At 37.1% G+C, this 13568-nt stretch overlaps 1 protein-coding gene and 1 non-coding gene across 3 annotated transcripts in view; both read right to left on the bottom strand.

Annotated features, from left to right (window-relative positions):
* Positions 1-13568, bottom strand: part of LOC141452788 (uncharacterized) — a 135318-nt gene that overhangs the window by 34102 nt on the left and 87648 nt on the right. For both annotated transcript variants that reach the window (XM_074125220.1, XM_074125221.1), the window contains exons 4-5: positions 7679-7721; positions 945-1043 (exon numbers count right to left, since the gene is read on the bottom strand). In XM_074125220.1, the coding sequence (XP_073981321.1) occupies positions 945-1043; positions 7679-7721 (142 nt within the window). The remainder of the gene's footprint in view (positions 1-944; positions 1044-7678; positions 7722-13568) is intronic.
* TRNAV-UAC (transfer RNA valine (anticodon UAC)) lies at positions 10523-10595 on the bottom strand. The gene has a single exon. It is a non-coding gene; the product is annotated as a tRNA-Val (tRNA).

Below are 13568 nucleotides of genomic sequence, written 5' to 3'. Positions count from 1 at the left end.
TTCGTTTCGTGCTTTATCCCTTCGAAACGGCCATGTAGTACTTAAACCTATAAACCAGGTTTGTAGAATCAACTAAAACTACTGCCAAATGGTCGACCTAACTCACCAAACAGTAAGCACTAATCTGCAGTAAGCAATAAGCAGGTAGGAGAATATTTCTGATCGGTTTAGGGCTATTTCAAGAAGAGAGCCATTTCTCCTTAAATAATTTTAATAAATTTTACCAAGAGCCGCAAGGATGATATTGTAAACAACTCTGTAGATCATTTGTATTCATAAATTATTATTTTATGATATTCAATAACATTTAAATGTTTTATATATTTATTTTCACATATTGCAAAGTAAATAAACGAATAAACAATAACTAAACCTGTATTTGAATGAAAATGGCGGCAGTCCTATATATTACGTACTGTATTTTAATATAATTCTATTCAATTTCAAACCAAATCTCAATTTAAAATTCTTTTTGAAAAAATATCTTTTTACCTTAATAAATGAAATTTTCATTTGTTTCAATAAAATTGAAATATACAATTTATTTTGGACAGGCTGAAGAGCCACATTATTTGGATAAAAGAGCCGCATGCGGCTCGCGAGCCACGGGTTGCCGACCCCTGGTTTAGGAGTAAATCCTGAAGTGCTGCAGCTGTGGGGAGGTACTAACCTCTTTTTTAGAGGCCTGGCGAAGTGGAAATTCTAGCCCAACAATGAACATATCCTCCTAGAAATAGCTCTAAGTTAATATCTGCAACTTTTTTAAGTTTTGCGAAATCAAAGTGTAGCTTAGTATAGCACACCTAGATGTAGACTTTACAGACTATAAAAGTCTATTGACAGACATGTCGGCATCGAAAAAATGATGCAGATGAAGTTAGGAAATGCTATAGTTTAAAGTTGGTGCCATGCAGCTGGTTGGCTGAAGTTTCAAGCAGTCTTACCTTGCTCCTTACGGTCCTCGTGCTGCTGTTTGTTGCCATTGATGTTGGTAAACAGCACCGAGTGGGACTTCATGACTGACATGGAGTTGCCGCCATCACCTGCAACATCGGACTACTTTAATATGTCGTCTTGGTTCGTGATTTCGAGACAATTATTAACACTTTACCTGCACAGAAACCTAGTCGTACTCTCATTCCGGCACTTTACACAGTTCTAACTTTACATTTTCTTTTACCTGGAACTTTTTACTAAATGTTGGCTTCAATATTGTGAGCCAAGAAACTTCAAGAAAACTGCCTATTTCAGAGAATCATGAAGTCTCAAACTCACATGATAAGTCCTACCTCTGTTGTGCTTACTTTCCCAAGTTGAAAGAAGGCTTTGGTGACCTTATCGTGAAACCCTAATAAATAATCTGAAAAAATTTACAATTGATGTTCATCAACCTTCAGGCCATGTCATATTTTGGAATTTCTTTCTGTTAGTTGGTCGCTCCGCGTCAAAGAGGTTCTCATGTTTCTAGCAAATCAGCCAACCGAAACTGCCCTTTAACCGAAGCAGTTCTTAGCTGCTCACGATTATTTTATGCCCCCTCCATTGTAAACTTGGCGCCTGTTTCCTGGCTTCATTTGGATGGTCTTTTACTGGGATGAGGTTTCGGCCTGTTGCTAGTTCTGACTGAAGAACAAAGAGTGCGCTGCTGTTAGTTAGTATCCTACTCCTCCCTCTACTTCTTGCAAACAACCAACTGTTCCCTTCTAAATTTTATCTGTTATCATGCAATGCATAAATGTTTTGATATTTACAGAAATTTCTGGATAAATGTGCCAGGATTCTTTCAATTAAGAATAATCTGCATTTATCTGAGCCAATCAAATTTCTTTCCAATTTTATTTTAATTATATTTCCTGTTTACATTACTGGCGTAAAACACACGAGCATTTCGTCAGATAATATTTATTTTTGCTATTGCTTGTGATGAAATAGTTTCATTACATAATTCGATGATTCATTGAAATACCTATTGGTAAAAATTAATAAGGAAAAATTACTTCTTTTTTTTCTTAGAAATAATTAGCAATAAAATAAATGACCAATTTCAATGGAGGATTGAGGTGTGGAATGTAGGCGGTAAGTTAGGCCAATACGGGAGCTTTGAATTCTTAGTGACCACGCCCACTTAAAGTAGACCACGCCTCTTCCAATAAAAACTAAATAATTCCTATTTCTTTCAATTTTTTTCACAGAATTTTCACTTTCACTTAGTGCTGTCATCTTTGCACACAGTGTTTCCAAATCTTTCTCTTCTGTGATGAATATAGCTGATTGGCCGGATCTAGTCTATTCTTTCTCATAGGTTTTGATTTCTGGTTTCATTACGGTGTTATCACCATTTTTATAAATCTTTGGCAGCCTGCCTGCACCTTACGGTACTTAATTGAGTGATATCATCTAGTTTACCTAAAGTGGCGCTGGTGCAAGGATCCACTGCCATAGCTGCAGTTAGAAGTTCTGAAAATAAGGAAGCCGTGTAACTAAACTTACTTTCCAGCCACATATCTACCTCTTCTAACTTCGAAGACCTGTCGTAAGCACCCTTCTAAAAGCAGAAGTAGAGCTTTTCCCTTTACTTTTTAAAATTAGAATGTGGCGTTATCGGTGATATAGCAGTTTTTAAAGTACCTACTCAAAATAGCCCTTAATGAATCGAATACATCTATTCATAAAGTGAAACAAGCGTTCTCAGGAAATAGAAACGCAGATCGATAGATACGCAAGTGATCGAGGTACTTCAAAGTTAGATGACTTTACGAAGTTGAGAGTGTGAAGACTCCAAATGTTTTTAATTAAGTATAGGTACATGGAACCAGGCCGGACTCCAAATAAAGAGATCGATGTGGTGTCGGGTGACTGACCCCCACCAGACGGTTGATAACATTCATAACTTGTTGATAAAATTCTGTAAATAGTTAGACGAGTATGGCAATTGTTTAATTCTTATTAACTAGGCAACATGGAACTTTCACGGACAATGGGCGACAAGGTTATCGACTCGCTAAACCGACTCCTTTCACTTCCTCTCGCTATAGCTGAGTTTCCGTTGACAGGTTTCTTCAAAATAGCAAGTACCACTTCCGTAATCAAATTTTTTTCTAAAAAAAAAAAAAACTTTAACGATTTGATTATTGATGCAAACTAGGAATCTTTTGACTGGAGACTTCATTATTGGACATCTCTGGAAGGAGTAGAGGGCCTGGAGCTTCAATATAAAGGGCCATTTTATGGCAAGGTACTACCGCACCACATCGTAGTTACGTATGTTACTTGGTCAAGTTTGTAAGAAACAGTTTGAGCGGAAGGGGAACCCGTTGAATTCAATTAACCTTTAACTTCACTTTTCTTCTTCGAATGGCGCAAATCTTTTGATTAAAATTTATTTTATGGAGGCGTTCAGGAACTTCATTCTGTGCTCAAAATTGCTTTTATTGAGTGAACTTATAATGAAGCCAATTCAGCAAAAAATGAGCCCCTATTTGAAGAAACCTACCTCGGCTAGTTGCAGTAAAAGAAGTCCTGTGAGTGTTCACACAGATTTATGCCTCCTCTCATTAACAGGAAGTATATCGATCGTGTCTATTTTAGAGATCGCGTTTTTAGAGGAAATGCCCGAGGCACCATCTGGAGAGCGAAATATTAGGAACGAGCTTTGTGAGAGATTGTGTCTATTGGTTAATCAAAATTCTATGTTGGTTGTGTATCAGGTTACCGGAACTGAACGGCTTTTTGAGTTTTCTGGACAGCCACCTAAGGTTTCTTTTGTCATTGAGCGTATCCCAGTTAGGGCCATCAGTCGTGGAGATTCGTCTTCCAGATTTGTTTGATGCCTACGAGAACATCAACTCCAACAAATATTATTCAGAATTTCATCTAATTAATTAAAAGATTATTTTTTTCATGTCACAAAAAAGCCAGTACAATTAATTCTCTGTACATTTTGTCGTCGTACATATCATATGACAGCAACAGCATATTGTGGCGACAGTGCCTGCATGTTGGCTGACATTCAACTGTGTCGTTATCAGCTGAGGACACCCACCTGTGGACGCCCCCACATTCGGACCCATGTAATTCATTGTTAGCTTTCTCTGAGCGGTCGGCTAGCTCTGATAGAGCTAATCTGGACTCTGCAGGATGACAGCAGCGCCTTGATAAAGCAGCCGACAATTGCCACAACCTCCTCTACGAGGACAATATATTAACTTGCTACAATTTCAAAAAATGTTAAAACTACTGATTAAAAGTATATTTTCATTAAGGGGAGTTTGGAAAAGTGGTGAACAAAGTCTCTGTAAGAAGAATGAATTGAGAGGGTTCTTGACGAAGTAAACCTACTGCGATAAAGGAACCGGGACTAGCATTACCGAGTAGAAGCAAGGAGAAATGGAGAGCTGACTTAGATAAAGCGCTATCTTAAGGATCCAGTGAGAAAACTCCAGCTCCTCATCCCGTCCAATTACATCCTCGCATTCTATCATCTAATTTGCTGGGTACTATACTTTGAGGCAGAGAAGGAATTCAAGTCCGTCTTAAAGACGCTAAGTGTGTCAAATAAATTAAGAAAGTGGATAATTAAAAGAATTAGATAATTAAACTAAAACAATTTTATTCAACGTCTGCACACGACTTCTAACTGCAGTCTGAAACTTGGAATTTATAATGAAAAGATAGTTGACTTCAATTTTGTCATTATGAGAAAAATTATTTAAGGATTTGATACTTCCGATCAGATGACGTGGACGGAAACGCGTAGTTAACATACTTTACCAAGTCGGGGGAATCGAACCCGCAATTTTCATCAGCAATTTTATTTAATGCAATTTGTTGTTCATTCTTTTTGGTGACTGATTCATAGTTTCAATAGGATGAAAAAATAATTGCCATTTCAGTCGAGTAAAATTTATTTTGCCGAGCTTTCGACCTAGGGACTAGGTCATCTTCAGGGCTAGTTTAGAAAGTATTACTTTTACATTTCAGGGTTGGCGTGTCATCTGTCTTGTCTGTTCATGGATTGAACAGACAACCCTGTAATGTAAAAGTATTACTTTCTAAACTAGCCCTGAAGATGACCTAGTCCCTAGGTCGAAAGCTCGGCAAAATAAATTTTACTCGACTGAAATGGCAATTATTTTTTCATCCTATTAATGCAATTTGTTATATGAAATAATTTCCATTTTATTCTTAATGTTCATTTGTATAAAACTATTTTGTAAACCAATTTTAAGAATAATATTCATCTTACATAATGATAAGCGTGTAATTTTTAATTGTAATTGCCAACCCATTGACCTCAAAAAATGTTCCACAAGAAATATAAAATATCGACCAGAAGGATCATTTCACGTTAACATAAAAGAGAACTATTTTTTTCAGTAAAAATTCCAACTTTAAAGGAATTGAATAACTTAAAATTGAATTAACTGTGGCAAATAAAGTCTTGAGAGTGTTCACTCAGGATCTTTTGAGTGAGACTAAAAGTGATGGCACCCTTTGTGCAGTTCAATTAGCTCGTTCAGTTTGAGCAAGGAAGAGATGAAACAAGAAGAATCCCAGGGGATTTCGGGATTAAAGTTCCGTCTGCACCACCCCGAGCAGTTCTCCGGCGCTCGTCACTAATCTACTTCCTTCCTCTTTCTTTTATTTTTTTCCCCTGGAAATAAAGATGGGCGAACTTTATCAGAATGCAGGATAGAATAAATAACTTGTGAAATTTATTCGCCAGAGATAAGGTCTACCCAAAGGACACTGAATATTCTTCTGCACATCTTTGGGGAAATACAAACTTTCTTTCTGACAAAATGGTCTAGAAATCATCAGGAGCTCGGTGAATATTAATATTTAATGAAGAAATAAGGTCCCGCCTTTTATAACTCCAGCTACTGGTCAGCCTAACCATTCTCAGCTGACCCAGAAATTAAAAGAGATTAAGTCTTGCTTTGTTTCTCTTTTCTGTACAGCTTTCCATTTTGATATCCATTTAGAGTTTGTTTCCGATGGACAAGCTATCATGGCTGCTGAGAACTAAAACTGTATCCATAATATGGCACTTACAGCTAGCTGGCTCATCTTGTGCCAATTCTTACTGTCAGATTTCAGTATGACACAAAAAACAACCATCTAAACCAACAATACAATTTGGAATTTGAGTATTACTCAAAAACAGTCACTCAAACTCACAACTCAGAATTGATTAGCTGCACGATTACAGTATTCCCTCTGACATTAGGTGGAAGTGCAAGAGGACTTCTGCTGTTACCTCTGGACAACATTCTAGTACCATCCCAAGTCCTACAGAAACACTGCACCAGATGAGATGATCAAACGTTGGTAGGAAGGAGGGCCTGCTCAGGATGGCAGTGAAGAAGGGAGGGTCTTGTTGGAAGGTCCACTCACAGAGGCGTAGCTATCTGCATGGGAACCAATGTTTGGAAAGTACTACGGCCATTTTGAAAGTTGAGCAAATTGAGTAAAAAAAAAAAAATCGATAAATGTAGCAACCGTTGTAGGTGCTTGTGAGAGACGGCAGTCGAGTAAATATGGGTTAGCAGGGCGTCCATGGTGCTGATATAGGTGCTGTTCGACCCACACAGTGTAGCCACTTGTTTTAACTCGGCCCTCCACTCCCTCAATATCGCCCCCCCTCTATTTCTAATAATAGTGATAATAAAAAGAACGAAACAAATGTTCACGTTACGTTGGCCAGCATGATAACATTTTTACTTTTCACGTTCTAACATGAAATGTAAATTTTTTTCTGGTTAAAACCAGCTAATAATAAGAACTTTGCTGCTAAAATATAGTTAAGCTGAAGGGATGTTTATCAATTTAGCTTGTGCTTACAAAATATTTGGGTCAAGATTGCAGCCTGAAATTAAGTCTTTACAAGGCTTACGCAAAAATAAATTTTTTCTTGATTTGCGTTTTATTTTTGCCTCTTGCTAAATTGCATGTCTTCGCGAGCGCAATATTATACGCTTTAATTTGCCTTTGCTGCCGATAGATATCTCATTAACTAAGCCTTTTCACTCATCAGCGGTCCAAGTAATGGATTACAAAATATTTATTTACTACATTGTCGCCGGATACCAAGTCCCAGAAGACTGTGCAGATTCTCTCAAGACCCACACCCTCAAGGGAGTCTGGGTGACTCATGGCCGTATCTTCCGCTCATCATTTCCACTTCGTTCACGTGCATCCCAAATTTACCTTTCTCATCCGCAGGTCCGAATTAACATACAAGTCCACCCGCCATGAATCCGCATATAGACCGCTAGAGACGACCGGCAATAATATCAACATATCTACATTGAATACGATTTTCTTACTTCAGATTCTGGAGTCCCCTACGCATTGTTCTCAGATCCGCCTCTTAGTTTACCGTCTGAGGCTTTCCATTCCATTAATTTCTTAAGCTTTTTTTTCCTTTACCATCCGCTTTGCTTCGTCAATTTAAACCACCAATATTATTTACTACTGCTTCAATCTGGCCTTGGTTGTTCGAACACTTATCAGTATAAGTTATTTTATTAACAAATAAATCCATACCTTCCATTTCTATTTTTACTCTAATTCTATCATTGGGTCATTCATTTCTCTCGCTTTTACTCTCTCAAAAGATCAGATTAATGAGAACATGTTCACAAACTAACAACAATCACCAAAACAAAATGCTCACCTGGTTTGAGTTGCTGTAACTCTCGAACATCTTCGTCGACACCCTGTGAACAGAACAAACACAAAGTTACACAAAAATCAGATGGAAATTCATCAAGTTTGTTGTGATATAAACACTTCTCCTGTAATGCTCAGGTCAAAGAAAGCACGGGATGCTTAACAAAATTAGACTGTCTTAGATTAAAATCCTGGATTAAGAATTTAGGAATGATCGCAGACCGCTAAGTTTGCAAGTTCCTTGAGTAAGGGTTTTTTTTATTATTAAGAAGAAAGCCCAGTGAGCGCCATCTATCGGTCTGCGCTAGAGATTCGATTTAGAGGTTCTAAAGTATTGCAATCAACCAGCCAACCCCAAGGTCATAAATTTACAGAGGACTACACAATTCATGAAGTTTCTTGATTGGTGAGGATACTAGGTAGGCTGAGAGTATGCGTAAGTTTTTGATTGGTAGAAGATTTTGATTGTAATAGGTGTTTTCATCTTTCTTTTGACTCCCAACATCTTTTCTATGGGTTCCTGTTATTTATACATTTTAGATTTATTACTCTGAGTAGTGTTTATAATTTTATTCTTTCTTAAAACATAATTATTTTGTTTAATCGCAAAATGATTTGTTTAGCGAGCTGTTGCTACTGCTTATATCAAGAATAAGTAAATGAGGTGAAGAAAAGTAATTACTTCTGCCGAATAATTAATTTGTTAAGATATTGATAATTATTGGCAAACTGAAATCGATCGTACCATTACGTTGCTTAGTTATAAAATTCATTTCTTTTTCCTTAAGGTAAGAGGATGTATAGCGATTAGATCCCATTTTCGATTTCGAAATTACTGAAAATATCCGTTTTGAGCCCCTGAGTCCAAAGAAGTCGTTTTTGAAAATTGGTCTATCTGACTGTATAGGCTGCACCAGTGATTCTCAAACCTTTTTTTTTTGTCGCGGCGGCACACTTTTAATAATTTCAAAATTTGTTTACAGATTATTAACAATGATATGTGTTAGGTTGTGTGGAAGTCAGTGTTGCCAGTTGTTGTCAGTGTAGTCAGTGTTCCACACAACCTAACACATATCACACACATAGACCGATCACACTCAGTCCATGAACAGACAAGTCAGAAGACACACCAACCCTGTAATGTAAAAATATTACTTTCTAAACTAGGTAAATAATTTTTGTAAATTTCGTTATATTTGCATATTCATTTCAATAGAATCATTGTTAACAATCTGTAAATATGTTCCACTGCCCTGAAGATGACCTAGTCCCTAGGTCGAAAGCTCGGCAGAATAAATGTATCACGACTGAAATGGCAATTATTTTTTTTTAGCCTATTGTAACTATGAAGGCGCCACGGTAGCCGAGCGGGTTAAGAGGCGAGACCTGCGAAGCTAATATGCATTGTGGTACTGGGTTCGATTCCCGGTCTTGGCCTTGGATTTTATTTAATGGTTAAATGAGAAATAGTAAAGTACGTTTGCTATTCGCCTCCGTCCACGACACCTAGTAGATGGTAGTTGGACGTTAAGCCCGCCTGAAAAAATAGGCGATTACTTTACTTGTAACTATGAATCAGTCACCAAAAATAATGAACAACAATTAAGATAAGTTTAAAAGTATTTCATTAATCCCATAATGCACTGTGTAAAATAGTTTGTTTATTTTCAATATAAAATAAAATAATATGTTCTACAAAAACAACAGTATATGTTTATTAAGGGATTAATTACAAGTTAATAAAAAGAATACTTTTAGTGAGGAATTTGATGTTTTTTTGATAATTACAGTTTATATTTGGTCATATAAATGATTATGCTACTCTCATATCGTCTTCTACAATTAATATACTTATAATTTTTGTATTGTACGCATTTCTAAAATTTGGCGACACACTTCAAAAGTGCCGCGGCACAGTGGTTGAGAATCACAGGCCTACACACTGCATAGACCATTTAAAAAACCGTAGTAAATTCTGATTTAGAAGCCAGCCGCGTGGGACCTGACAAAAGCGCTTGGATCAAATCAGCTGACGTTATTGATTCAATATTTCAGCCATTAAAGATTCACTAAAACCAGTTTCTGAAAATATTTAACCTGGCATACTTATTGGGCACAAGGATTTTGACTTGGATTTTTATTTAAAACATTTCCTGGATGAATTTGCACAAAGTCTGTTCTTCAGGGCTGCCACCTTAACTGCTATTTAAGTGTAATGCATCAACTTTCCACCTACGTAACATAAATGAGAAGTAAATCGTCACCAGAATTCTAAATATGGCAGGAAAGCTGACACTTTCTGACTGTAACATATTGAAGTCTAGTAAGAATGGCAGGTTTCAAGAAGAGTGAAGTAGGTAAACTGTGGCAGAGGAAGTCATGGGAGTGTGCGACCCAGATAATCCCCGCGAGCATGAACAGAGGCATTGTTGGGCGAGTAGGTAGAAGCGCACCGGCAGATAAGCCCTTAATAATCTTAAAATGGTCCCTTATCGGCTCAGGGACACACCTTTGTTAAGATACCTTGCCTTGGTCGATACCGCCGGCTGTTTGGAACTCTCCACTAATCGGCTTAGCTTCTGCCTCCCAGTGTGTCCTCGGGCTCGGTGTGGATCAGCAACAAAATTAATACGAGAAGCATGCTGTGTTGTAGTTAGCGGGAGAGGGGGTTCAATCCCGATTAGTTCGCTCAGATAATCTTCCTTCCGTTCAGTTAAAAAATAAAAATAAACAGTGTCAGAATTTAATCGAGAATAGCAACAAATTCTGCTGACACATACTCAATTAAGTAACACCTCCGGCTAACAATTTTTTTTCAAATTAAAAAAAATTAATTTAGAAAAAAAAGTGATTCCGGCCAGGATCGAACTGGCGACCTTCTGCGTGTAAAGCAGATGTGATAACCACTACACCACGGAACCGGTTACTAAGCGATATAAATAAATCAGTATAAAAGTTGTTAGTAGAAACAGCAAGCATTGAACTGTTAGCCAATCTGGGTCGGTCTCCTTAACCCAGACCAGTCTATTGTGAGAAGTTGGACCTGCATTTATAGTCAGACTGCCACTACCCGTACAGCTCTAGTAACACATGACATTCGCATGAATCCCTCCTGTATCAATTAGTACTATTATTGTGAGTAATTAGGTCGTACTTAGGGACAAGATATGTGCTTGGACTTGTGGAAGGTTCCTAGTCCGATAAACTAAGATTCTTCTTAATCTTACTCCTAGTAAGAGGAAGTACTGCAGTCGTTTCAAGAAAATCTGCTTCAAGATCAACTTTACTTAGTTTTACTTAATTACCCTCCTTTCACAAGTATTACGAGATTTAATAAATTTTAAATGCAGTTAGTTTAACTACTAGGGAACTAAATTATTTTCGGTTGCTTCGGGCGTAGTATAACTTATAAACTTGAAATCTTATTTCCGAAGTTGTCATTGGTGCAGTTAGATGGTAGGTAACAAACAATCAGTTTACCTGCCTGATAGTGATTTCAGTAATTGGATGATAAGAAAGTCGAGCTAGAGTTCGCACCAGATTTAGTTACATAATCCAAGGAATGTTCTATGTGGGTTATTTGAACAGATCTAACTAGGCAGCAAACACCACTAACACTGAGGTGTCTGGGTACATGCAAAGCGGTGGTGAAACTTGATTCTGATTCACTAGTGGGGTAAACATTAAGTGGCAACCCAGTACGAGCTAAAACCACCGAGAGCGGTCTGCCGAGTCAACATGCCTCAGCTTGAGATCGTGCACAACACCACTCCCTTGTACCATTTAAATATCAACATAATTTTTAATGATGTTATGATAAGTAGTATACCTCCTATTAAAAACAATCTAAGTTAAATGGGTGCTACACTTTACTGAATAAATCTACATAAAAATAGCCAGCATAAGGGTCTGTGTCATCTAATAAATTCTAAAAAATATTAATGAAAAGTTAATGCAGTAAAATTACTTAAATATCATTGAAGTATTAATGAAATGATGGGTACTTGCTGATCTGTGTACTAGTTTCATTCACATTAATAATTTTTAAGGCTGAGGGCCTCAACCCTCAGGCGAGGAACCTTCCCCCAAAACTGCCCTTACTTGAATTTTACTGGGAATAAATAAACGTTCTAGGTTTTATTTAAGCAATTAAATTACTAGGTTTTAGCAATTACGGGGTTTCAAGAGAATTCCGAAAAAAAAACTGAAAACAGTCGATTCTTTAAAATTCATCGTCTGAATTTTTCCTCAAACTGATTGTTCAGTAGTTACGACCACCTATTCTGAAATCAAAGTTGAAGATTCTGCTTGATTTTTAGATACGCTCACCACACTACGCTGACGCTGATACGCTCACCACACTACGCTGACGCTGGCTAAATTATTTCGTAGAAACCACTTTTCTATTTTAAAAAACCGATTTTACAAAAACACGCACGTTCGCAGCATTTCCTGATCCAACAAGTGAGAGGAAGTACCCACATGACTTCTCTAATTGTAATGACGAATTTTATTCAGATTATCTACTTCGACCTACAGCAACATAATCATTTCGCATCAGCATTACACCGTGGGTAAAATTGTTCACGGTCCAGAAATCATTTCCCGTTTCCTGGAAACTCTCCTGAACCAATTTTCACGAAAAAAGTTTTGAGCTTGAATTAGTTGAGTAAAAAAAATCTAGATAACTTGTAAAAAGCAAGGCGATGCGTGTAAAAGCCTTGAAAATCAGCCATCCTTGGGTAGTCATCCAAAAGTGAAATCCTGTGATATCTCGAGATAGTTTGCTACTATCACTCTAACTCCCCTCCCACAATGGAAGACGCATTGTGGGTTTGCGATGGTATAAGAGACAGGCGGATAGACGGTATCCCAGATAGTTCGCAGAGATCCTGCGGGTGCGGTGTGCGGTCGCTTTGAAGTTTGGTGACCACATACAGTCACGCTCTACATACTTAGTCACATCTTTCCTAACCCTATGCTTTTTGTGAAATTGAAACAAGTTTGGCCAGAAACAAACTGTAAACATTACCACAAGAACTTTATCGAAAAATGTTTAATATTAGAGGCAATTATGTAGCAAAGTAGATTGAGGTACTAGGCTTTCATACAAAAATAAAATTGTTAAGAAAACTTTCTTCTATTTCAAAACGGTACTTACTTTTAAAAAAACGCCTCCTATCTCAGAAATTAGTCCAGAAAATATGGAAATATGAACCAAAACCATCTTAAAACTAAGTTTCCCGCCAATTTGTAGACAGAAACAAGTGCTCCACTACAGCAATCCCAAAGCGGAAATTCTCTTAATTTAAGAATTGCAATTTATTGTAACATTTAGCTCAGTGTAATCTTCAAATAAAATAACTCCTAAATTGTTCAGAAGATAAGCTCACAAGTTAGACGAATAGACTACTCGATGAAGGTTAGGTAGATTAATGAATTGAGCTTTAGAAGCGTAAAAATTAATATACAATCTGTATAATATTTTTAAATTTTAATTTTTTTAAATTATTTTTCATCCTGAAATTTATTGCATTTATTGTTTCCTGCTGTTGCTTAGTTGCTATTATTCGCTTTATTTTTGCAACCGCAGAGAAAATGGTCTTTAATCAAGTAAAGTTAACCGAAAGTCCTACATTACGAAGCGGATTATCGAGGCTCTGCAATGTGCGATTGCTAAATTTCCAAAATCTATGTCTTCCCCGATATTGTAAATCTAGGGATTGTATCTCGCACATTTGAGAATTTAAACGCAGTTATTGAGTAAAGTTTCATAGTATTGAGAACATTACCAAGCGAGATATGGAATTCAAAATTAAGGTGAGTGCAATGTATGATGATGTCTCGATCGATTTTTTTTATCGAAAGTTGATATAATTATCGATTGGAGACAG

The sequence above is a fragment of the Rhodnius prolixus genome, unplaced genomic scaffold, assembly GCF_049639745.1.
Source record: "Rhodnius prolixus isolate KJV_2025 unplaced genomic scaffold, Rpr scaffold_3, whole genome shotgun sequence".
In the NCBI taxonomy this organism is placed as follows: Eukaryota; Metazoa; Arthropoda; class Insecta; order Hemiptera; family Reduviidae; genus Rhodnius; species Rhodnius prolixus.
Note: the sequence above shows the minus strand (reverse complement) of the source record. Positions and strands in the feature narration are given on the sequence as shown.